This window comes from Pseudopodoces humilis, chromosome 17, assembly GCF_049639895.1.
Source record: "Pseudopodoces humilis isolate 2021_Gansu_Grassland_sample_001 chromosome 17, ASM4963989v1, whole genome shotgun sequence".
NCBI classification, from domain to species: Eukaryota; Metazoa; Chordata; class Aves; order Passeriformes; family Paridae; genus Pseudopodoces; species Pseudopodoces humilis.
In genome coordinates this window covers 11987396-12012938 of record NC_142216.1, presented here as the reverse complement: position 1 = coordinate 12012938, position 25543 = coordinate 11987396, and the positions used below count along the sequence as shown (strand labels likewise).

Genomic DNA, 25543 nt, shown 5'->3' with positions numbered 1-25543 from the left:
TAAAGAAAAACTAGAGTTTTTGAGGCAAGACTGACATTGGGCTTTGTTTTGAAGACAAGACTAGAAAAAAGTACATTAGACAAATCCCACTGTAACGTAATTTTGTGTTTTATCCCTGGTTTACAAAGTAAATCGACAAATTCTTTAATTTAAAATTTTTATTGTGCTAAAATGTTCTTAATTTTAAATGCAGTTTAACAGATTTTCCCCCTTACAAAAGTGCCAGTCTGTACAATGCATGTGAATTCTGAACGTGTCCTCCCACCCAAGTGAGAGAAGTTCTGTTGTTATTTCCTGTCACTGTAGCACTGATCACTTACAATGGCTGGCTACAAAGATTTTGTGGCAGTTGAAGAGTCCAGTGGACACAGCATTGCTCTTAAGACACTAATCTTAGTCACAGTGCACAAATGTTTTGATAAGTGCAGTCAATTTGACTTTGACCTAAAAATATTCTTCTGAAGATCAACAGCTGCAACACCTAGCCCCAGGATTTAAATTTGCATATACTGAATATAGATCCTGTAGAATATTAAAATTAAGTGTACAGTCACATTTCTACACTGGTTCCATGGTGTGTATGCCACAGAAGTAAAAGGATCTCTTGGCAGTATTGCTGCCATTGGTACCAAAGCAACTACAAACAATAAAATTAATTTAACATGGAATTGTATACATGGGATAGATGGGAAAAATACAAACATCAAAAAGCACATAAAAACAAAAAAAGTAAACAAAGAAAACTCAAAAAAACCCAACTTACATGAGATCTGATTTCATTTGTAATCTATTCTCCAGTGCTCATTCTCCTTTTCCAAATTTAAAATGCTCTGTTTAAAACTAATTAAGCAGCCTCAGCATATCCAAAACATGCAACAGTAAACACTTTTCAGAGTTCATGCCTGTAATGATGTTACCAGGAGTTAGGATTGTGCTGTCATCTGTTGCTTCCCAGTAAAATATAGTTTTTCTAAAAATATATAGTTTTAGATCATTTCTCTAGGGCTTCTACTGATTTGTATTATATACAGCATTCAAGTTCACCTTGAAGAAGCAGTCTGTTGAAGTCTCCAGTAGCACACAAATTTATGGGTGATTTATTTTCTTAATACCAAGAAGATTTCAAATTTTGTTTTTATGACCTGCAATGGAAAATTGTTACTGAGTTTTTCACCTATTGCTCCCACCACATTAAGTAATTTCTTGTCTCCTGGAGGGTAGAAGGCCCTACACTGAAATCTCACAAGGCAACACAGGATTTCAGATGCTGGGACAGACACTCTAATGAAACTCTCTTCCCTACTCTGCTTCCCTTGGTGTGTCCCCATGCTCTCTCCATCTTTTCCTCTGCTCCACATTTATCTGCAGACTTCGTGCATCTTACCTTGACACCTGCAGTGGTGTAAGGTCCTGCCAGATAGCAGCTAAAGAACCAGGGTGCAAAGATTGGGCTGATGCACTTGTACCCCATGACCCGTGAAGGGACACTTCAGGTCACCTCATCAGCAGGAAAATGTGAACTCGTAACAGGAGGAAAATGGCTCTGATGACCTGGCACACCACCTATTCCTGACAGGTTGTAAGGATCTGTCTGGAAAGCACAGTAGCAAGCTCTACACTGGGAGTGCCCCATTGATGCAGCCTCCAACATCTGCTGTGGAACAAGATGCCATTCACCTCCTCCAGATGCAGCAGACCATGCAAGACTATCATATCCTCTTTGGTTAAGCTTAAGAGGTACAAAGGCTACATCAATATCAAACTTACCTTCTTTTAAAGGTGTTTTTGGAGGAATATTTTCCTTGCTATCATGCTGGAAAGCTTTGGAAGGATCAAAACGCTTAATGCCCTGTACTGCACATAGCTGCTCCTGAAGATGTCTGCTGGTTTGCTTTTCCTTGGCTAGTAATGCACGCAGTTTTGAGACATCCTAGAGAAAACAGTACTTGGAAGTTAGATTGAAGAACAGCAAAAGAGCCTGCTTCATCATTTACTGAGGGAGCCATTTTGCCTAATGCCAAACATACAGACAATTCCTGGTGGCATTAAAACCCAATCCAAACATACAGGTGTAGAGAATCGAGCAGCACATTCAGGTACTGTGTAACACCACTGAGCAGTATGGCAGTCTGAAACTTTCAGCAGACAGTTTAAGTATGGGACCCCCCAAAAAAGTAGGAAAGGCCAACCAAGCCAAGAGTAGAGGTATTTATTTACTGCTGATCCCCCCGTATGTTGTAAATTCAGTCAAAAATAAAACTCTTGCATTTCTGGAGGCTGGTGGTTTATTGTAATCTGCTTCATGCAGGGAATTTAAGAACCAAGAAATAAGTAGCTTGCAGGATTAGTCTATAAATATTTAGAGCAACAAACAAAGGCATCAAGCACATTAGTAACTTGCAGATTTCTAATTTTCATTTCACAAACCTGCTTCAGGTGGGTATTGTCTTCCTTGAGCTTCATAACATGCTTGATTTTTTGCTTCATGTTCTGGTGACCAAGTAGTTTAGCGTATGCATCACTCAGTTTATTCAGTTCTTCTTGGGCTACCCCGTGCTCCTCCAGGAGTGCATTCTTCTCTGCTTCAAAAGCATCTAGTTGTTGCTGAAATACATTTGAGTATTTCAAATGTATTTAATTTCTCCTTTCAACTACACATAACTTTTTACTGAACTGAAATCTACCAAGGAAGATTACTTTGGGAAGGTGAATAGCTGGCTCATTAGATAGCAACTTAGGAAACCACTGCAGAATAAATGCTTTAGAATGGAAAGTAGCATATTTACTTCTCCAGAGTAGAACTTGAGCCAACTGCAAAAGTCTTATGGTCAACAGATACTAACAAACATCTACTTCAAAACACACCTGAAAAGGCTTAACTTTGTTATGTAAATCTTCATACAGTTTACGCCAGGTCTTGATCTCTTTCTTTAAGCTAGAGGTCACATCTTCACTTATGGTTTTCCTAAAAAGCAAGAAGCACAGTTTTATTATGTTCCTTGTTACCTCTCAGCACTTTTTCCCAATAAAACTTGGCTGTGACATAATATGCTGTTTGAGAAAGTCACCTTGATCTTTCTGCTTCAAGTTCTCTTTTCAGATCTTGAGTTTGCTCCTCAAGTTTTTCCTGAAGTTTATTCATTTGTGCAAGGCAAGACTCTTTTGTTCTCTCTGTTTCTGCTTCTTTTAGTGCAAGCTTGGTCTGGACTTCTAAAAGCATCCTGAGGAAAATACCTTAATTTCTTAATGAGCTCTTGATTTTTACTTTTCCTCCACTACATTAAATCTAAAACCCACAAGTAACCATGGTTGAAAAGCTGCTAGTAGAACTGAAATAAAGGTTTGCACAACAGTGCCACAAAGAAAACAGTAGTAGAGAAGGCAATTAAACTTATGATCAACATTTTTACCTTTTCCTATAAGGATGCAAGCAATCCTTTAGAAGCAAGGATCACATTGCTTATTTAAAGCTGTTCAATGGCTTTCAGCTTTTAGCAGGGACAGTTTAGTAAATAGGCTTTACATGCAGAGATTTGTTCAAGCAGGAAATAATCAAGACTGTTCAGTGTGAATGTATGCAAGGCTTCAAAAAGCCTACACCAAAAAGCATTGACCCCTCTTCAGCCCCAGCTGTTTGTTCCATCCCTTCCCTGCCACCTCAGCCAGGAAAGACCTCTTCAGTTTTTCTTTTACCAGCTCTAATGAAACTGGAGACATTAAGCAGGTGGGAGGAAAGAAAGAGCAGTACCTTAACCAGCACATAACCATAGAGAACACGTATCACTAAACTGCTGTTAGACAGTTAGAGAAGCATGTCCTCAAGCTACTGCCCTAACACAGCTTCTCAGGTGTTATTTCTCATCAGCTGCACTGTGGTGCCTCACATTAGGCAGAAAGGACCTCAGTTTACACCACCACAGTGTGGCAATTTATGAATCATTAACTGGCATCTGCCTGTAAGCAGAATGTGAGGTGACATTGTTCACACTGGAGTGGCAAAGAGTGAGTTCTGCATTAAGTATTTGCTTATCTCCCCTGGGGACCTTATTTGCAGAGTCACTGTAACTGATATTTCTGAAACAGCCAATATTCCAACATACTTCATTCAAATATTTTCCTTTTCCTCTATGTTCCATATATAGACAAAAGTCAAAATAACTGATTGGACAGACCAGTTTCCTAATGCATATAAATTTAAAAAAATTTGTCTGACAGTATTTTCAACCTTCTGTGCTGGGTAAAGCAAGAAACTTCAGCTTACACCAAATACTGATCTGATCTTCTAGAGCATCACATGAGGTTCTAGTTAGAAAGGCAAGCCTCAGTTTGCATTCTTTAGCTTAAGGAGAAGTTTGTCTGTGTACTACCTTGCACATTCTTCATTTGCTTTGTTTTTAGTGTGTTCTGCTTCTTGAAGCAACTGCAGATTCTCTTGGCCTACTTTTTTTAGGTTGGCGACTTCTTCTCGCAGAGAGGCATTCTCCAGTTTAAAACTGCAAATTTCTTCATCTGATGTTTTCTTATAGCTGGTATTACAGTACAAATGAGAAAAATCTTGTTACTTCATGCAAAATACAGATTATCGTGTTCACACTTTACAAGAGCTTGTCCTAGCAAGTATCAAAGATTTTACAATCTGAAGATATGGTAGCATACAGGCACTGATAAATCCAAAGGCAAGAAACTGCAACACAATTCCATAAAGCTGTAAGCAGTAACATTATGACAAAATCAATGACACAGATATTACTATATTTTTGTAGGTATTTCAAAACACAAAGGACCTATTCTCTCTGAAGCTTATTTTAACCAGCAAAGTATCTACAGTCTGTAGTTGGCATTGGCAAATATCCCACAGGATCCTTCATGGGTGACACACATCTAGTAGTAACAGTATCACTTTTTATAAACTTTCTAAACCTGAATACTTTAAGGCAAAAGAATTGCAATATTAAAATTAGAATTGCAAACTATAGGGAACTATTATCAATTCAGTGCAAATTTTGAGTCTATACAAGTCTTTTTGCGTATTTCAGTGCCAAGAACACCATCACTAGTTACAAATCTCATTGTGATTCAACACCACTGAATTCCTCCTACTGGCTACATTTTAGAACAAGAAATATACAATTTCCTGAACTACGCAGTGATACTGTGTCATTATACTTGCCTAATACTCAAGAAATAAATTCTTAATGCCACCAAATACCATCTCATAATCCTCTGCTCTTATACCATGACAATACTCACATGTGGTGTGAAGTGCTAAGGCACATAAATGAACAGTACATTTCATTGTCATCTTAGAGATAATGCCTGTCCTATAACTTAATAAAACTTAAATACCTTTCAAAGGCAGCAATAGTCTTTCCAAGTTTCTCCAGTGTATTGCTGTGCTCTTCTTGGATTTTCAATACAGCACTGCTATGCATTGCCTTGATTTGCTCCAACTCCACATTCTTCCTGAAATAAAAATTCAGCATTGCACTCTGGAGAGAATTATGTGTGAACATCACCAAGTGCTACTATCGGTTACAGAAGGCTTGAAGTAGCAGAAATAAATTTAATTGTGACAAACTAGTAACTTCTCACATACTAAAGCACAGTATCTTCACAACAGGTATTACTAAGGATTTCCCCGTCCTCTTATTTTCCAAGGGACCTATAGAATAGACTGAAGACCTAATAGTAAACTTAGACAAGAAACAACTGGTTTGAAAAACCAGGACAGAAATAGCCAGTACAACATGCACATAGTTTACCCAGCACAGCAAGATCAGAGCACTAAAATACCAGCCTTTCTAGCAAATCTCAACAGGCTTTTTTTTTGTTTTAAATTACAGCAATATGAAACTGACTCAAGTTACTGCTACTAGTGATAAGATATCATCACTATCAGTAATCAACAATCAGCAAGAAATAACTTCAGATCTCTAAAACTTGAATTTGGCTCAGAAGCTCTGTTTACACTACTAATTTAATATTTTTTCCTTTCAAAGCTTGAATCAGAAAGTTTCCTTCACAAACCCTTTCAATTCTTCCTCCATCTGTGTGAGTTCAAGACCTTGAGATTTGATTTCTTGTTCCAGTCGCTTCACCAACTTTTCAGCTTTCTTCTCCTTCACATGCAATTTATTCAGCTCCTTCATGGTATCATTCAGCTCTTCTTCCAGAAGATGTCTCTCACTTGTTACTTCATCTTCAAACTCCAGTAACTTCTGCTGCATTGATGCAGATAAGTCCTGCATGTCAAAGTACCACAGATTTTAAAACTACCAGTACTTTCTGGGTACTAAAGGACTAATTTGCAGTGCTTAAATTTGAAATCTATGGGAAAAACTAAAAACCTCATCCCACCAGCAATGATTCTTAGACCTATTAGGCCACACAAGCTCTTGCAGGCCAGTACCCATTTTGCCTTATTAATGATAACCTAATCTGTGGAATGCATGTCTCATGCATAACCGAAACAATTTTTAGTGCCAATCCTTGGTATTACAATCTATTTTTAGACTAATTTATAACCTGTATTTACCTTCTCTTGCTGCAGCTGAGAGATGACCTCCTCATGTTTCTGAAGCAGTTTTTGGTGCTCTTGTTCCACCAAATAATTTTTTTTTTTCAGGTCTTCTATTTCAGCATTCATACTCAGCAAGTGTCCTTTGGCCTCAGACAACTCTTTCTCTGCATAGAAAAATTGTAAATATAACACACGTTACCTTCTCTATCTTCAAATAGCTACAATACATATCATTCATAATACTTCCATTCCATCTTTGTTTCTCCCTTGCCTAACTACCAAAAACAAGGAAAGAAAACCCCCCAACAAAACAAACCCATACCTACAACCCATCTGGAAACACCTCAAAATTGGCTCGAGGTATACCACTTGAAAACAATTTTAACAGCAGAAGTGTTTGGACCAAGCAATTAGCCTTCATCAGAAGAGCAGTATGGCAAGGAAAAACACATGAGCTCCCCAAAGCTTCTTCCACAAGCTAGCACAAAGAAGGCAGCTGGTACAGGAAACTGACTGCATGTGTCAGATTGCAGAGTTGCTGGTGCTGGGAGAGAGGGAGTAAGGAGGTGAAGAAGGATCCATGCCACATTCCCAATACCTCAATGAACCTGTGTACAAGCTGCTAGCAGTGAATTCACACAATATTACACTGCTTCCCAGTGAGGAGTAAGGAACAAGAACTTCTTAGTGTCCACCTTTCAGATTAAAGCCACTCCTACAATTTCCACTGTATACTATCCACCCAAGTTATCCTCCATAGAAACACCAGTTCAGACTTAACAGATGACAGATGTGAAGTGATTCCCTGTTACAAAAAACATGCCTTGGTGTTCCTAGCTGGAGCTCAGACTTCTTGCTTGGAACAAACCAGTCTTAATGGACATTTTAGAAAACACCTATTTGAGATCCTTTAAGAGATGTGAGTGATCCCACATATGGAACAGTGTACAAGAACTAACAATTACCTTTATCTTGTTGAAGCAACTGACACCTCTCATTAAGTTCTTTCATCAGTTTAGATGACTCTTCCTCTTTTGCTTTGAGGGTATTCCTCAGGATCTCAATATCTTGGTCTTTCTTACTCAGTGTCTCCTCCATCTGGGCAACTTCTAGTTTGTATTTCTCAGCTGTTTCTGCAACATTACTGTAGAAAAAAATTCAGGCACTTGTTACCACTAAGTTTTGTTTGTAAGCTTACACATCAACACAAAGGAAAATGTTTAGGACTGTTGGTTTCCAAGAGGAAAACTGCCTTCTTGAGAGCAATTTGTTGTTACCTGAGCTCTGTAACATATTCCAGGAGTTTTTCAGTGTCAGACTTTTCTTCAACTTTCTCTCTTTCAGTAGCAGACCTAAACCAGTTTTCATAACAGATACATTTAAACAAATTAGAGTTAGTAGTAACACATACTTTTCATCTCCCAGTTTTGCTGAAAAACTGATATTGTCTCTAAGACATGATTCTACCCTCTTTTCATACCTGTTCCAGGTAGTCTTTTCATTGTAGTAAAGATGCTAAGCCACATTTTGCCACAATATGCCACAAACATAATAACGCATTAACATAACGCAGCTTTTGTAGCAAATCAGCATCTCCTCCCTCTCTGACCTGCACTACCTGCACTATTACCTTTGTGTATTTCACAAGCTCAGCTTGTGCTGCAGTGCCAGTTGTGCCAACACAGCTTGGAAGGTCACTATCCCCAGCAACAGGCTACATGTTAGTGCACTGTTCTGTGCAGCACATGACATTTCTTGGGCAGAATAGAAAGTGCTAAGTTGGAACTCACTCTCTAGCTACATAGAGCTGCTGAAACCAAGAGACTCTGCAGATGCCTTTCTTCAGAGCATATGTCTACTTCAAAGCAGCTCTGAGGGCACCACAATGGCTCTTCAAAGCACTTCTCTGGAGAACATGAATGCGTTCATCAAATCCATGCCAAATGTCTGACTGCTGAATTAGGATTTCAGGTCCTGCTTTAATGCTTTTCTATTCTTGTTTATTCTTAACTCAGTAGCCAGAAATGTCCCATCCATACAAATGTCCTCTTCCAGCCTGAACAACAAAGACATATGTCTTCCCTTCCCACCCCATACCAAGAAAACCTCATCCATACCACACTGGAGGACAAAGGGTTGACATGATACAGTTTGTCTTTTGGAAAAAGGTTAGATACACTACAGAAACAATGTTTCTAGGGTCATTTCATCAAACCACAGCAGTTGTTAGAATTTCATTCCATCCTATTTACTTCAGATTACAAGCACTGATAGCATCTGTTCCTTCTCAGTAGTGAGACAGCCTCAATTTTGGTTACTACAAAAGAGAAGCATGGAAACACCAGGTCATATCATCTTATCTAATTCCCTTCCTAATACTTACAATTTTTCTTGTAACTGTGCTACTTTTCCTTTTGAATGCTCTAGATTCCTTTGCACTTCCTGAAGCTTCATTTCCATGTCTTCCTGCTTTGCCAGTGCAGTCTTAAATAAACAAACAAAAAAACACACATCAACAGTAAAATGAGATCTAGTAAAAAAAGGCATTGTGGAAGAGACAGTGGTGAACTGAAATTTAATAATCACTCCTGTTTAATGATAGCACCAGCTACTATGCTGAATGTGAATGTGAATTCAAGTATCCCTCTGTAAAGATATCAGGCACTTGTGAAACAACTACCACCACCAAAAGCTTCAAACTACACTGAGGATCACTGGTTTTGTTCCTGAGCAGCTCAGAATTACTGTCCTGTGCAAATGGTCATACCTTTTCCTTAGCATCTCTCATGTTTCTGAGCTTCATTAACTCCATGCACAGGCTGCTCATTTTCTTCTGCACTCCATCATCAGACAGCTTGTTAGAAAAGAAGATAAAACCACTGAGTGTATATTTGTATGAACTGCTGTTCACAAAACCCTTTCAAAGTGTTTCCCTCCCACTCTTGTGTTTAGACAGAAAGGCACAAGATCCCAAACCAGACATGCTTTATATCAAAACAGATGCTGATCAGCAACTAAAGCTTCCTCTTGCACAAAAAGCTCAATAACAACAAAGGCAAAGTCAAGATGCACTTTTTTGTCTGAATACCTTTGACTTTAGTAGTTCATTGCTTCTTGTTAACTCCAGAAGCTGTTTTTTCAGGCATGCAACATTTGCTGAAAGAGAGGTTTTCTCCTGAACTGCAGCACTCAGCTTTGCTTCAGTCTTAACAAGATCTTCTTCCAGAGCCTGACGCTTCTTATCCTGCTCTCCACGTTCTCTCACTAATGCACGAATCTAAAACATGAGGTATTTTCTTTATTTCCTACTATCATTAGTTTAGCCTCTCCAAGTAAACCACAGGCATAGGTATCTAAATTGTATTTACTTTCAGATAAAACATTCATATTCAGAATATGCATCTGCAACTCTCATTCAGAGGAAATAACAGAATCATCACAATTCTCTGTTATTACACACCATACAACAGCAATGTTTCATCTGATTTATTTTATGCTACCAAGCAGATACAACATTAAAATTGGAATAGTCTTAGCTTTAATGGGCAACAAAAGCCAAGTCTCCTTTTTGGCTGTGACAGACAAAAAGGCAGAACATGACATTTGAGACACAAGGCATTAATTAGCACACAGAAGCGTACTGATACAGTTTAGGGTGTTTCTTAAGTATTGAAAGTATGACAGTGAGCAAAAAATTTCAGCAAGAAACTGCTCAACAAAACAGAGCCTTTTTGGGGTAGCCAACAGAGGACTTAATTCTGTTTTTGAAAAGACTGAGAATAGTTGTTCATAATCAGCAGGAATTAATGCAATTCCATTAGCTTTGTACAACAAAAATATCTGATAATCTTTCTTTTGCACAGAGCAGTTTATAAACTACTTGTATGCTGTGTGATGCAAAAGAGGCCAATTCTACCAGCTTGTATTTTTTATTATTTTAAGTGGGAAACATGACAGGATTTCATTGACATAATGGATTCATACCTCCTTCTCCAGTGCCTTCTGTTTCTTTTTCTCTTTCATAAGCATAAGATCTTTTTTAGTCTTCGCAATCCCATTAGCCGGCTTTGAAAGAGAAATGTGTTAGAAATCTCTACCTTCATAGTAGCTGAACACAATTAAATACAAGAGTGGGTGCTTCACATAGACAATACAACAAAGATACACAGCAAATAAAGGGTAAACCTGTCTCTCCCAGACAGGACAGAAAACTGTTAGGTTAGGACGGGGTTTACCCTTCTACTTTCTCATCAGCATTACTTTGAAGGGACAGCCCATAAACATAGGGACAGGAAGAACATTAACAAAGTTGGAGACTTTAGCACCCCTAAACTTTATAAAAACATTTTTATACCTTCACCTCAGGTTTGTTTGCAGAATTTCATCCTACATCATCAATACTAATGAACCTAATTAGTACATTAGGGCTATAATTTTTCAACTTGTTAAGCTATTAATCTTGAAATCCATATCCTTGTACAGGACATAGAGAACTTGTACATGCAGTATCATGCCTCCCTCTTTCTTTCACCACTGGGTTTCCACTCTGCATTATCCAGCCCATGAGAGCAGGAATCAAAACACCATCTCCTTGAAAAGGAGTCACACCATAATTACATGGTGAGCAAGAGGAAAAGAGAACACAAGAGTGTAGCACCAAATATAACAAGCTGCTCTCTAGTGCCAAGTTAATTACCACATGATTCCCAAGGATGCAGCAATTTCATTTTTCCTGCTTAGGTCTTAAGGAACACAGACACAACATGTTTCATTGTTCACTTGGGTAGATCAATGACAAATGAATGAAAAGGATGAATTGTTCAAGCAGACAGAGAGATTTAGTTGGGATTTAACAGTGCTACAGACACCACAGCAGAGCCTTACTGTTGATCCAAGAGATGTGAGTCTCCTTGCAGTTACTGGGGTGGGTGCACTCTTTTCACTGCTCAGATTTATCTCACCTATAGAAGGATGTAGAAGAGAACGGTGAAGGAAGAGGCATGCATATAGGGAGGCAAATGTAACCAAACTACAAGGTTAATTTATTCCACCTGGTTGTTAGATTATCAACTTCACAACCCAATACCAGCTTTACGTTTTTTACTGCAATCAGCCAGTTCGATATTAGCCATCTGGGCACTTGACAAAGTTTAGAGAGAGACTACCAGGTGACAGACAGCTTTGGTATTTCCACTTCTGCCAAGTTTCCCTGCCATGATCCAGATCCACAATGCCAGTTTTCAACTGAGGAATGCTTTAGATATTAAAAATGCATGAAAATATCTCTAACCCTAGGCTAATAAGTAGTTTATTACACCTCCGGAGGTCCCCCTAGTTAGCAGAAGTCACATATAAAGCTGTTTTTGGAATATTCTAATAGGTGCTTTTACAGCTGCTAATCTGAGCTGGAAGGTAGGCAGTGAGTCTTTGCAACAAAAACCAATTTCTGAACAGCAGAGCAGTAACAGCAGTTAACAACTGTAGCACCTAAAGATATCTTATCATTGTGTTCTATGCAATTTTTACTTACTCTTCTGTTTCCTAATCCCTTGGCATGCTTCAGAAGACAGCAAACTTCCCACTCCATCTGATGACTTTACATTACGGGATCCTTGCAGGGAGGTACGTGCTAGAAATGAGATTTTTCAGAACAGCAAAGAACAATGAAGGTAAATGACAGGGTTTTCAGCTTCGATGAGTAGAGGCTGATAACACATATAGGGTAAATCTACAGCCAAAATCTCACTGTGAGAGACTCGTACATCATAAAACCCTCTCTCTAGCACTGCCTCAGCCATGGGAAGCTCGTACATTCCTCTTACAGCGCTGTACTATGGAACCAGAGACAAGGAAGGCTTGGCACCACTTTAGTTACTGCATACATAATACACGTTCACTACCGTGTTTTGCATACCAGAGCTAGACACGAAGCCGGGACCTTCTACCTTAGAAGGGGACCCCTGCCAGAACTCAGAGGGTCCTCAAGCATCGCCCTACTGGCTGCTCCTCACAGTAAGGGACACACTGAGGCCGGTCCCGGCCTCTCGGGCACCGCCGAAGGGCTCGTCCCCGCTCCCTCCGTCCCCTCTCCTCACGTACCAGCGCTCCCATCGCGGTGGAGGTGGCGGCGGGGCGGCGCGCGCACAGACGCCATGACGGCACTGGGACCCCGCGGCCCGGCGTTCAAAGGGGCCAACGGCCGCAGCGCGCACCGCCCAGCCAATCAGCTGCGGCCGCCCCTCCCGCCTCGGCCAATCAGCGAGCACAGCGAGGAGCACGCGCGCTGCGGGCCGGGCGGGGGCGTGGCTGGCGGTGCGCATGCGCGGGCCGGGCGCTCCCGGCGGGCCGGGGCGGGGAGCGGGGCTGGGGTCGAGGGGTGGTGCGGGATTCGCTCTGCGCGGGACTCGACTCGCTCTGCGCGGATCGCCGAGCGCTGCCGCCGTGTCCCATGTCGGCTCCGTTCGAGGAGCGCAGCGGGGTGGTACCCTGCGGGACGCCGTGGGGCCGCTGGTACCAGACGCTGGAGGAGGTGTTCATCGAGGTGCGCGTCCCGCCGGGCACCCGCGCCAAGGACGTGCGCTGCAGCCTGCGGAGCCGGCACATCTCCCTGGCCGTGTGCGGGCAGGAGCTGCTGCAGGTACCGCGGGCAGCCCGGGGGAAACGGGCCGGCGGCCGCGCCCCACGCGGAGGCCGCAGGGCGCTGGGGGGTCACGGGCTTGGTTCGGTTATAAAATACCTCTGAAACCGTCGAGTCCAGCCTACGACCGACCAGTGTGTCAGCCGACCGCGGGCTTTCCTTAAACACCTCCAGGGACTGTAATTCCTTCACCTCTCGGGGCAGCCCGATCCAATGTCTAGTCACACTTTCTGTGAAATTTCTTCCTGATGTCCAACCCAGACCTGCCCTGGCACAGCTTTGACTGTGTCCTCATGTGCTGTAATTAGCCGCCTGGGAGAAGGTTTGCACATCTGTGCCCTTTGGTGCCTCTCTGTTCTTTGTCCCAGGTTTGGTACAGTAAAAATTACATTCATTGGGAACAGTTTTGTTCACCTGCACGAGGTTTTACAGTTGATGCCTGTTCTCCAGTACATGAAAAGAGAGCTGGAGAAGGGCTTCTTACAAGGCCATGTAGTGATGGGACAAGAAGGAAGAGCTTTAAACTGTCAGAAAACAGTGTTATATGGGATATTAGGAAGAAATTCTTCCCTGTGAGGGTGGAGAGGCCCTGGTGCAGGTTGCCCAGAGGAGCTGTGGATGCTCCATCCCTGGAACTGTTCAAGGCCAGGTTGGATAGAGCTTGGAGCAAACTGGGATATTGGAAGGTGTCCTGGCCCATGGCAGGGAGCTGGAATGAGATTAATTTTAAGGTCCCTTCCAATCCAGATAATTCGGTGATTCTGTGAGAAACAGAGATATAAATTCACATGGATTTTAATATGGACAGCAGTTCAGTGCACAGTTTCAATTGCTCCAGAAAGCAAAAAAAAACCCAAAACAAAACAAAACAAAAAAACCAAAAAAACCCCACAAAACCCCAAAAAAACCAGCTTAAAACCAGATTTGCTTTCACATTTACAATGAAGTGCTCATACTGCCTGTACCCTGCATCAGAGCTAGATATTACTCCTGGCAAAAACACCTGCATTTTCATGACAAGATTCTTAAAAACGGCATTACCTGCTGAAAAATACAAGCATTTTCAATGACTTCAGATACTGAAACAATTAAGGTATTAAATGCTTCAATTAAAAAAAAATAATTCCATAACAAGTAATAATTCTTTGACAAGCTACATACAAGCATATACTTGTAGGGGCAGATCACTCTGTTCATTTGCAGCAGAATACAAAGTGGTTAAATTGTGAATAAAACTATAACTCAATGTGAACTAGGTACTGAAGAGGTTTTACTGATTTATAATATTGTACCTGTCTTTTTCAGGGTAAACTTTTTGACTCTACAGTAACTGATGAAGGAACGTGGACCTTAGGTAATAACCTATATCTGAAGTGACATTATAAAAGCAGTAAAACTTTTCAGTAGACACTGCAGAATAGTTTACCCCCTCTTTTATTAATGGGAACGATTACATTCTTGCCATAGCTTTGTAAAAAGGCAGTCACTATTGCTGGATTAAGGAACTGAGGTATTACAAAAGCACTTGAGGCTAAGGTTAATGAGAAAATGCCACATCCTGGAAGGTCGTAATCAATGGGTTACAAACATTTCCACACAGAAGTTTTTTGCAAACCTTCTTTTAAAGGTAAACAGTTATGGTACAATTGTGTGGTCTATGACTCTCCATAATTATTACTTTTTATGCATTACATTTTTTGAATGAGTAACAAAATCTACAGTCCAAGAGAATCAGAAAGAAATTTAAAAAGCACACTAAGGTTCCTACATATAATGAGGGAAAAAAAAAGCATAAATATTGTAAAGTGTTCAGACTATTTTGGGGTTTAGCAATCATATTTGTGGACTGTGCCTCTCAGTGTTTTCCTGTGAAGGAATTTCTTTTCCATTCAATATTTATTTTAAATATTTATTGATAATTTAGTAATTTAAGCATTAAAATTAAAAGTTTTAATACATATTGTAAAGCAAAGCCCTTTTTCAGTCTACAAATAGTCTTCAAAATATACTTCTAATGCTGTATTTAGTAACTTCAGTAGAACTAAATGCCCTGCACATTTACTTTGAAACATGCTTCTGATATATTCTCTATGGCAATACACACTGTTTAAATAATCATCTGTTCGTTTGTTGCTAAAACTTAGTTCTGGCTTTTGTTGATAATAACTCTCTGTAAAGCCTGACCTCAAGTTTTTTCATTATTTCCTTAGCAGAGTTGTCTATATAAATAGATTACAACTTTGTTGTGAGCATCTCCAAGAGGTTATTTTGCAATAGAAGTATGAACTGTGTTTAATCCTTTAAAACAGCTTCAGCATCTTACAGGCCAAAAGGGGAGAGATGACAGTACAGGCTATCTTTGCTTCAGCCTTTTTTTTTTCTTGTTAATGTTTATTTATTCATCAAGAACTAGGATGGCATTTGCATTAAGAATTTAAATTACTTCATGTCTTGGGCTTGTTAATGGTGAATTCACCAAACCAAGAACCAGCACGTAGGAGTGAGTTTAAAGGTTGCTCTGTGTTTTCATTCAACAGAAGACAGGCAGCTGATACGAATTGTTCTAATGAAGACAAATAGAGATGCTGGAAACTGTTGGACATCTCTGTTAGAAAATGAATATGCTGCTGATCCTTGGGTACAGGACCAGATGCAAAGGAAACTTACACTAGAGCGATTCCAAAGAGAAGTAAGTTAAAGGACCATAATTACTTCTTATGTTTTTTGTTAGCACACAGAGGTTATGGCCAGAAAAACTGAGCAAATGCCATGGAAATATATGCTTTAGTTCAATATCTATAAAATGCTTACAAGGTTTTATCACTGTGCTTTGAAGAAATTATTCTGTCTGCACTCTCTCTGCAGGGTTTGTGACAAGTTCAGGTGAGTTTGGAGGTGCTAGTGCCGTTTTACTAATTGCATCTTCCTAAAAACTTTTCACTTGTTAGGCTATACACAACTTCTGTTATTATCTAGAATTATGACATAGCTATATTTACAATAAAATTGGAACATCAAACTCTACTGGATATGTTTGTTTATAATGTAAGATGGAGTGGAATAATCAGCTGGAAAAGATGTTCCTTGCACTTTTACTAAAATTGCCTAAATTGGCACACAGCTATTCCTGTACATGTCTGCAGAGCTGTACAATTACAGCACTTTACATACCAGATGAATCAGCAGGCTATGTACTGCAGCAGTGAACAGCAGTTTTATGAACCTTGTTATCCATCAGGGCATGTACTTAGATTTCAAAAGGCAGTTTCAAAGGACACCAAGAGCCAGATCTCTTTTTTAAACTTTCCTTAATTTATTTTCTGGGAGGTCTGACTACTTGCTAAGTCAAGAACAGCATTACAAAGTTACTTCAGAAGTAGGCAACCAAACTGTGACAATTCAGAGTTTGTTGATGCATTTTCCAGGAATTTCAGTGCTGTGATAAATCTATGACAAGATGATTGTTATGTGTTCTTGTTACAATGGCAGAATATTAACAAAAAGCAATTTAGGGGTTTTGTTTGTGGGTTGCCTGGGATTTTTTAAAGCATTTTTATTCTAAATAATTTACTTACTAAACAATTTTTAATTTTACTTCCATCAGAACCCTGGATTTGACTTCAGTGGGGCAGAAATTTCTGGAAACTACAGCAAAGGAGGACCAGACTTTTCTAGTCTTGAAAAGTGAACTTTTTATATGTGATCCTTTAGACAATTTACATGTTACAGTTAAGGACTGAAATCATGTAACTGTTGAAGACTTCAGTGATCTCTTTAATGGATTGTTGTCAAAAGTAATTACTTCAGTGAAGAGAAGAAAGATCTTTTCCAGCAGAATGAAGACAAAATGTTACCAGCTGATTTATAAGCTGTCATAACTTTATGACACTAAGACATAAAATATAGAGCAAGGTGTACATAAAAAAGTGAGGTCTTTAAGCAGAATGTTTGGTTTGGGTGGTTTTTTTCTTTTTAGAAACACCACAGTAAATGAATCAGTTATAAATCTACCACTTGTCTTTATGCAAGGATATATTCTTTTTCTTCCTTATCTACACTGGGAGATCTCCCCATGTACCAGGCTGGGGCTGACCTGCTAGAGAGTAGCTTTGTGGAGAAGGACCTTGGGGTCCTGGTGGACAATGAGCTGTCCTTGAGCCAGCAGTGCCCTGGGGGACAAGAAGGCAAATTATATCCTGGGCTGAATCAGGAAGAACATTGCCAGGGAAGTGATCCTGCCCCTCTGCTCAGCCTTGGTGAGGCCAGATCTGTAGTGCTGTGTCCAGTGGGGCTGCTCAAGACCGGAGGGAAATGGATCTCCTGGAGCAATTTCACCAGAGGATGTGGAGGCTCTGGAAGCTCAGGAAAGGCTTTGGAGCTGTGGCTTTTCAGCCTCCAGAGGAGAGGCAGCTAAGAGGGGACCTCTTCCCTGTCTGCAGGGAGGGCTCAGAACAGGGACCACTCTGCTCCATGGAGCCCAGCAACAGGACAAGAGGTAATGGGCACAAACCAAACAACCTTTGTTCTCTATTGGATGAGGAAGGGAACTTAGTAACTGCGGATGAGAAGACGGAAGTGCCTAATGCCTTCTTTGCCTCAGTCTTTAGTGGGAAGATGGCTTGTGCTCAGGACAACTGTCCTCCTGGGTTGGTAGATGGTGTCAGGGGGCAGAATGGTCCCCATGTTATCCAGGAGGAGGCAGTCAGAGAACTGCTGAGACACTTGGATATTCATAAATTCATAAATGGGACCAGGTGGGATCCATCCCAGGGTGATGAGGGAGCTGGCAGATGAGCTTGTAAAGCCACTCTCCATCATTTACCAACAGTCCTGGCTCACTGGTGAGGTTCCAGATGACTGGAAACTGGCCAATGTGATGCCCATTCACAAAAAGGGTGGGAAGGAGGATCCTGACCTCAGCCTGACCTCAGTACCTGGTGCGGTAATGGAGCTGTTTATACTGAGTGTCATCGTGCAGCATGTGCAGGATGGCCAGGGTATCAGACCTAGCCACCCATGGGTTTAGGAGGGGTAGGTCATGTTTGACCAACCTGGTCTCCTTTTATGACCAGGTGACCTGCCTGGTGGATGCAGGAAAGGCTGTGGATGTTGTCTGTTTGGACTTCAGCAAGGCCTTTGACAGTGCCTCCCACAGCACACTCCTGGAAAAGCTGCAGCCCACGGCTTGGACAGGAGCACTCTGTGCTGGGTTAGGAACTGGCTGGAGGCTGGGCCCAGAGTGGTGGTGAATGGTGCTGCATCCAGCTGGGGACCAGTGACCAGTGGTGTCCCTCAGGGGTCTGTGCTGGGGCCAGGTCTGTTCAATATTTTTACTGATGACATGGATGAGGGTATTGAGTCCTTCATTAGTAAATGTGCAGATGACGCTAAGCTGGGAGCGTGTGTCGATCTGTTGGAAGGGAGGAGGGCTCTGCAGAGAGACCTGGAACAGTTGGATGGATGGGCCGAGTCCAGTGGGATGAAGTTTAATAGGTCCAAGTGCCAAGTCCTGCATTTTGGCCACAATAACCCCCTGCAATGCCATAGGCTGGGGATGGTGTGGCTGGGCAGTGCCCAGGCAGAAAGGGACCTGGGGGTGCTGGTGACAGCAGCTGAACATGAGCCAGCCCTGTGCCCTGATGGCAAAGAATGCCAATGGCCCCTGGCCTGGATCAGGAATGGTGTGGCCAGAGGAGCAGGGAGGTCATTCTGCCCCTGTACTGCACTGGTGAGGCCACACCTTGAATTCTGTGTCCAGTTCTGGCCCCTCAGTTTAGGAAGGACCTTGAGACTCTTGAGAGTGTCCAGAGGAGGCAACGAGGCTGGTGAGGGGCTGGGAACACAAACCCTGTGAGGAACGGCTGAGGGAGCTGGGGTTGTTTAGCCTGGAGAAAAGGAGACTCAGAGGTGACCTTATCACTCTCTACAACCTCCTGAAAGGTGGCTGTGGGCAGGTGGGGGTTGGTCTTTCTCCAGGCAGCAACTGACAGAACGAGAGGACAGTCTCAAGCTGTGCCAACGTATTTTACAGAAAGGGTGATAAAAGTACTGGAATGGTCTGCTGGGGGAGGTGGTGGAGTCACCATCCCTGGATGTGTTTAAAAAAAGACTGGATGTGGCACTCGCTGCCACAGTTTAGTTGTGGGGTTAGGGCACAGGTTGAACTTAGTATCTTGGAGGTCTCTTCCAACCTCGTCATTCTGTGAAACAGGTGCCCAGGAAGTTCTACCTGGACAGGAGGAAGAAGTTCTTTCCTGTGCAGTGACTGTGCACAGAACAGGTTTCCCTGAGATGATATGGAGTCTGTCTTATTGGGGTTAATCAAGAAATATCTGGATGAAATCCAGTGTCATGTGCTCTGGGATAACCCTGCTTGAGGAAGGAGATGGGACCAGGTGATCACACCCATGGTCCCTTCCAACCTGACCCATTCTGTGATTCACTACTGAGGAACAGATATTATGAGATATTTACCATTTACTCATGTCATTGTCTAACTGTTCCCATGCAGCCTCTATATCTTATAAAACTAAATTGTGAAAAAAAAAATCTTCATTATGTCTTACCTTCTTGCCTGGAAATTTTTTCTAGGTAATGTTCAGTTATAAGTCACATTTATAGGCTTCCTACTAAGACATTTCATAATGAACAAGAAAAAAGCTACTTAGTTAAGCACATTTCAATGTTTAATTTAAAGGTACTTATCTTGAGACAGGACAATTAGAATTGCACATTTCATCCTCTCCCAGCAGGCTGACCACACCTTTGAATCACTTTGCACAGGCCAGCACAATGCCCAGGCAGCACTGACAGGTGTGATACCCAGTTACACGTTTTGCAGTGCAATCACTCTCATGAGCTCATGAGAAGACTTGATTTGTCCAGTAGAGAGCTTTGGTATGGAGTCTTCTGTGAAAGCTTTAACTAGTCTGAGATATATGCAAAGAATAGTTTCCACCTCAGCTGGTACCATTACAGGGAAGGGTTGGCTGGCTAATACCTCATCCCACACTCTTGATCTCTCCTTCTCCACTCCATCAGTTCATATGACAATCAGGTTTAACAGCCTGTTGCAAACAGCCTCTGTCCCACAGTGACGCAGAATTCAAGAGGACATTAGCAACACTCTCCCAGAACCTCTTTTCATCTAACATACAATAATACATTCTTATTATTCACTTCCTTGTTAGCACTAGAAGCATGAATGCCTCAAATACTGACCTGGTCTTCAGAACAGTTGTGTTTTACAGAGCTCAAAGAGATCAGAGTTGAAGAAATCTTCAATGTTTCTCGACTGGATTGCTCCTACACACATGCCAAGATGGGGAACTAGCCCTGCTCCTACTCTAAAAATGTGCCTGTTCAGCATCAGCATTTACCTCTAGTACAGCAAAATTCTGGAAATCTTATGTCAGATTTAGGGCATGAAAGGGTTACATGTGACCCAGTTATTTTTCTTAGTCTTCATTAGCTATCACCAAGCTTCTACACTCAATGAGATAACTCGTGGCATTGGTAAACTACAGCTCTTACCAAGTACTGCAGTTACTGATGCTGTGCTAGTGACTGTCTTTCCTAGAGAAGCACAGTGAAGTTTCTCTTTTCTCCTGCTCTACCTACTCAACATGTTCAGTGGCTATCACCTAGGCTAATGTTTAATGTGTTTGTAGTAGGAGGCCAGTGCCCATCCTGGCAAGAACATGTGGACAAGGCACTGCCCAAACAGCACACCAGGTGAGCTGACAGTCATTTCTGTTGTCGTCAATATTGAATGGGATTAGTCTTTCTTTTCTTAATCCATTGCAGCACTGCACATCAGATTTTCCTAGTATTGCATAATCCTCAGAAAGTGAACCAGGGTTTAAAAATGAATACCTAATTAAGCACCTGCAATTACTGTAAACCAAGGTTAGATTACACAAGCTGCTCTACAAACTACAAGGTGTTAAAATTCCTTGTATTGGGATTGTGTTATTTCACCGACTAGTAAACAGTCTACCAAGTAAGACTGAAAACAAACTCCTGTTGACTTCATCATGAAAAGAACTGGTATTTGCTGGAAGGACCTTTAGTCTGAAATGTTACATATTCTTTCCATGAGTCGAGTTCTTCATTATTAAGATCACGGTTCAGACTGTTTCTCAAATATTCATGTGCCTGTTGACAAGGTCACAGGATGGTTTTTTCATTTTATTGTACTCCTATAAAAAAACCCAAACAAACCAGTCAACAGAAGTGCTTTCTTCAAGAGCCAAACAAAGCATGAGATCTTAATTCACCCAGACAACAGCAAGATGGCTGTTACAGAAAAATGTGTAGCCTCTTGGAAGTAAAGTCTAGGTAAAGAAGAAGTTCACCATTTTTACAGAGTAAAACAACAGTAACAGCAGTAACTGCATTACAGGTTTTAGCCTTCACTAAGCAGTTATACAAGTAAAACTGTATAAACTGTCTTACTTGTAAGTGGCTTAAGTGAACAATTGCAAAAAACTTATTTTAACAAGCTGGTTTTCTTTTCGGGATAGAAGCAAGGCAAAGGTTTTTTCTCCCCTTTTCCAAGCTTTACTCCACATTTTAGTGTGAATGCGGTCCCAATGTCTGTAGAACATTTCTGCTACCAAAACAGCCATCAGTTATTTCTCCATGATACCAGAAGGTAACCTATAAGGACGCTGGAGGTAATTAACAGCTAATTTTACTTCTACATCATCAGAAGTTGATTTTACAATGTCAGAAGTTGATTTTAAAAGGACTTACCCATTATGAGGTGGTCTCTGGAATGGTAGGAAGGTGTGTTATTCTGTAGTAGCTATGTTTAAGCTGCCGAGCTGTACGTCCAGACACAATCCATTTTAATTTCTGCACATTTGGCTTGGAACATTTGCTTGAGGAATATTCCATAAGGCACTTAAGCACTAGCTCCTTCCAGAAGGTCAATTCTCTGTTGCTTATCTACATAACAAGACAGAATGTCCTATGTTAATAACTAGTTAAATCTTTACTTTGTACATATACTTTCAGCTTCTCCAACATGATAGGCAGCCAAATATCCCAGACCAAATGAAAAACAACAAAACCTCACAAGAAATCCACAAAAGAAACCAATATGCCAATGCACCTGTCCCTTCCCCACTGTGTAGACCTTTCCATGCATTTTTTTTCCACCCTTCCCTGAAATTTTATCTGCATATACCTTGGAATGTAACTGCAGAAATTCCAATGTCTCCGTCAACTCCAGCAATTTTTGTTCTTCTATTTCTAGTGCTATAATAGACAGTGCCAACACCGAAGGCTGGAGAGAGAGAAGATGTTTTTAAACACTACTTTGTTAAGTTTCAGCAGGTTAATTTTCTTTGAACTTTCAAGATTTTTACCTTGGCTTTAGAAAACACGATTCTGCAATGACAGGCCTTAAGCTGTGTCTCAAGTCTCTCAAAATTAATTCTCCTGTAATAAAAACAGATGAGTAAATCTAGATGAATGCAAGCTTGATCAAGGCAGCATCGCTTTGGGAACTCAGAGAAGCAGCAAGAATGTTCGTTATCTAAACAAAGGCCTCATTTGTCCCAGAACTTCTGGGGTTACATTGAAACAGGTGCTCAGTTTTGGCAGTCCCAATGCCATAAATAAATCTTGTGTTACACTGGGGAAGAGCTGCATTATCAACACAGGCTTAACAAGGAATTTCAATGCTTACTAGCAAAAGGAATCTTTTTTAAACCAGATTTTGCAATATTTACAATGAAGCAATACTTTGCTGCAGCATAAGCAGAGATTTATTATACCATCATTATTGAGCAAGTTTGGTTTCCAGCTCAGAGAGCAATATTCCATTTATGCAAACAATATTTAAAATTACAGTAACATTAAACCGCAGATGCTCACATTTATGACAATTACCAGTAAGGGGGAAAGTTTGTGGGATTTTTCAAGTACAGAAAGGCAAATTACTCAAGCAATTTCCCTGCTTATTTTTCTACATTCTATATTCTCTGGTCATAGATAGTTATAGCAAAATCGGGATTAGCTATTGTACCTTTCACAGCTTAAATTCTCATGAATGAATGAATGATAGAGCTGTAGAAACTGGAAGGCTGTAATAGCTTTGACTTTCCAACACAATTTCTCCAATATGATTTTCTCCATTCTCATCATATCAGAAACAGTGAACCTATACTGGCTTATTCGAATTAGGTCAGTGGCAAAGGGCACATTTCTCTCTTCTTCTGATGCCTTCACAGCCAAGTAGAAGCAGCTGAGTCCAACACAACCCAAGTGTTTAGGCTGTACCTAAAGAAAAGTGAAATATTATTTTCAAAGAAGGCCTCTGATCAGCTATTATAACATGCAAGTATCAAACTGTAGGCACAGATCTATTTAATCAAAAAATTATGGGGGACAAGGGGTTGTTTTGTTTTTTGGAGATTGAAAACCAAGTCTTTATCGTACATCAGTTACGCACTTTAAATTGCTTCTCATTCATCTAAAAAGCAAGATTGCAGGACAAATTTGATTAAAGTAGAACTGGCCTGTTAATAAGTTTCTAAAATAGCCTAATAGGAAGCTTTTAGGACTTAAAGTGTTGTGCATATTGGGTGACAGTAAAAAATTGGGAGTTTCTAACTGTATTTTAAGTATATATACACGTGTATATACGTACATACAGTCTTATTTTATTCCATAGACAATGCAGTCCCAATTTTTACTACTTATTCTGGATTCAGAGGTCTTTGAAATCATCATTTTCCCATCTATTCCATCTAGCTTTCTCATTTTTGTTTGAACACACAAAGAAAACAAGCTTTTGTTCTTGTCCAAATTGTACAATGGTAATCCTGTCTTGTTAGACAATTAAAAACAACCCAGGTCACATCTGCACAGGAGAATGCAGTGCTAACTAATGACTGACCAGATTTTAAGTGTTCAACAGCATCTTGATATATACAAGGCTTATTGACTGGTTGAAAAGGCAGTTAAATAAGAAGTAATGTCAGATGTTCTTGTATCTATGCAACAGGACAGGCAGTCTGTCCTGGTCTGAGCCATTAACACATCCTGGTCCTGGTTTCCTAGTCCATGGGCATCCTCCAGTTTTTCCTTCTCCAGAGGTAACACGTTTTTTAACAATACCAAAGTTTTTTAGCTCCACTCAATCAAGAATCTCTGGAAGGAGCTTAACCTTTTATCTAAACCCAAGACATTCTAATTCTAGCGTTGACTAGGAACTAAGCTGAGAGCTTATACTTTAAAAACCCTTACCTTCATTTTCGACAAGAATCTATCTAAGAAATTCACAGCTAGTGAGAACGTCTCAGTGTGGAAGCCAAAGAACTGAGTTAAGCTGAGGAGATCTTTCACTTCGAAGTCTCGCAGCCGTGCGGTCATTCTCAGGCCATTGTCGTGGGCAGCCTCGAGCAGCCTGAGGCCGGCGGCCCGGGGCTGAGCCCGCAGCTCCTGCTCCAGCACTGCGGGGAGCTGCAGCAGCAGGTCCCGAGCCTCGCCGCTCGCCAGGGTATCGATCATCTGCCGCGACAAACAACGCCAGCCAATCAAACAGCTAAAATGCGGCCAACTCACCAAAACCCTCACAAACTCTAGGGCCGAGGCGCAGCAGCACCAGCAGCCCAGGCACACACGGAGCACCCCGGGCCCGCAGCCCAGGAGTGTGCGGGACACGGCGGGGCCGCGCCGGCAGCGCCTCCCGGGACATGCCCGGGCCTGCCCCTCGCCGCCGCGGGGCTCTGCCGGCGGACGAGCACCTGCGCGCTCCGCCGGGGAATGGCGGGACAGAGGGACAACGCCCACCCCATGGCAGGGACAGGAGGGAAAGGAGCGGACACGGCACGGGGAACCCAAACGTGCAACCCAAACGTCCCGCGCGGCGGGACGGGAGCCAGCCGAGCGCCCTTACCTTCTCTGTGCGGCGGCGCTCCCTGCCCAGGAGGGGAGGGGCCGGGCGGGCCCGGAGTGTCCGGAGCGGGGCCGGGTACAGTCCGGCCCCGCGGCACCGGCTCGCACCCCGAGCCCGCGAGCCGCCGCCCCCGCCCCGCCCGGGCACTGGCGCCCTCTGGCGGCCCCGCCGCGCCGGGTCCCGCCCCCGCCAACCCGCCTGCGCCTGAGGCGGGCGCGCGCCCCGCTCCCATTGGCCCTCGGCCGGAGCGGCGGCGCGTGAGGGACGGGCACGTGAGGGACGGGCACGTGAGGGATCGGCCCGGCCCTGCCGCCGTCTGGCCCGAGGCCGAGCCCCGCACTCCCCCGTAAGGCCCGGCCCCGCTGCTCCCGCCCCCTGTAACAGTCTCCGTCTTTGTAGTGCTGGGAGCTCCCCGAGCGTGCGCTCAGCCCTGGTACAAATGGCTTTTAAAGCATAAATGGCTTCTAAACCCTTG

General features: G+C 42.1%; 3 protein-coding genes across 4 annotated transcripts; 1 reads left to right on the top strand and 2 right to left on the bottom strand.

Moving 5' to 3' along the window:
• Positions 1 to 140: 140 nt before the first annotated feature.
• HMMR (hyaluronan mediated motility receptor) lies at positions 141 to 12726 on the bottom strand. 2 transcript variants are annotated; one of them, XM_005523470.3, is made up of 18 exons: positions 12620 to 12726; positions 12051 to 12149; positions 11405 to 11481; positions 10505 to 10585; positions 9609 to 9797; positions 9288 to 9374; positions 8904 to 9004; positions 7798 to 7872; positions 7486 to 7664; positions 6536 to 6684; positions 6028 to 6242; positions 5347 to 5463; positions 4368 to 4526; positions 3069 to 3221; positions 2866 to 2965; positions 2428 to 2604; positions 1768 to 1930; positions 141 to 1142 (listed from the first exon to the last, which is right to left on the bottom strand). In XM_005523470.3, the coding sequence occupies exons 1-18, from the start codon at positions 12672 to 12674 to the stop codon at positions 1123 to 1125; spliced, it is 2196 nt and encodes a 731-aa protein (XP_005523527.2). In that variant the 5' UTR covers positions 12675 to 12726; the 3' UTR covers positions 141 to 1122. The 2 variants fall into 2 exon arrangements, with proteins under 2 accessions (XP_005523527.2, XP_087919908.1); XM_088063782.1 differs by lacking the exon at positions 3069 to 3221.
• Positions 12727 to 12871: 145 nt separating this feature from the next.
• On the top strand, positions 12872 to 17102 carry NUDCD2 (NudC domain containing 2). Its single transcript, XM_005523471.2, has 4 exons — positions 12872 to 13157; positions 14463 to 14511; positions 15695 to 15846; positions 16762 to 17102. Exons 1-4 carry the CDS (start codon positions 12969 to 12971, stop codon positions 16843 to 16845), a joined length of 474 nt encoding a protein of 157 aa, XP_005523528.1. The 5' UTR covers positions 12872 to 12968; the 3' UTR covers positions 16846 to 17102.
• A 2719-nt stretch (positions 17103 to 19821) lies between these two features.
• Positions 19822 to 25205, bottom strand: CCNG1 (cyclin G1). The gene is made up of 7 exons (XM_005523472.3): positions 25069 to 25205; positions 24417 to 24680; positions 23194 to 23447; positions 22532 to 22604; positions 22351 to 22449; positions 21915 to 22109; positions 19822 to 21358 (listed from the first exon to the last, which is right to left on the bottom strand). The coding sequence occupies exons 2-6, from the start codon at positions 24678 to 24680 to the stop codon at positions 21918 to 21920; spliced, it is 882 nt and encodes a 293-aa protein (XP_005523529.1). The 5' UTR covers positions 25069 to 25205; the 3' UTR covers positions 19822 to 21358; positions 21915 to 21917.
• Between the last annotated feature and the right edge of the window lie 338 nt (positions 25206 to 25543).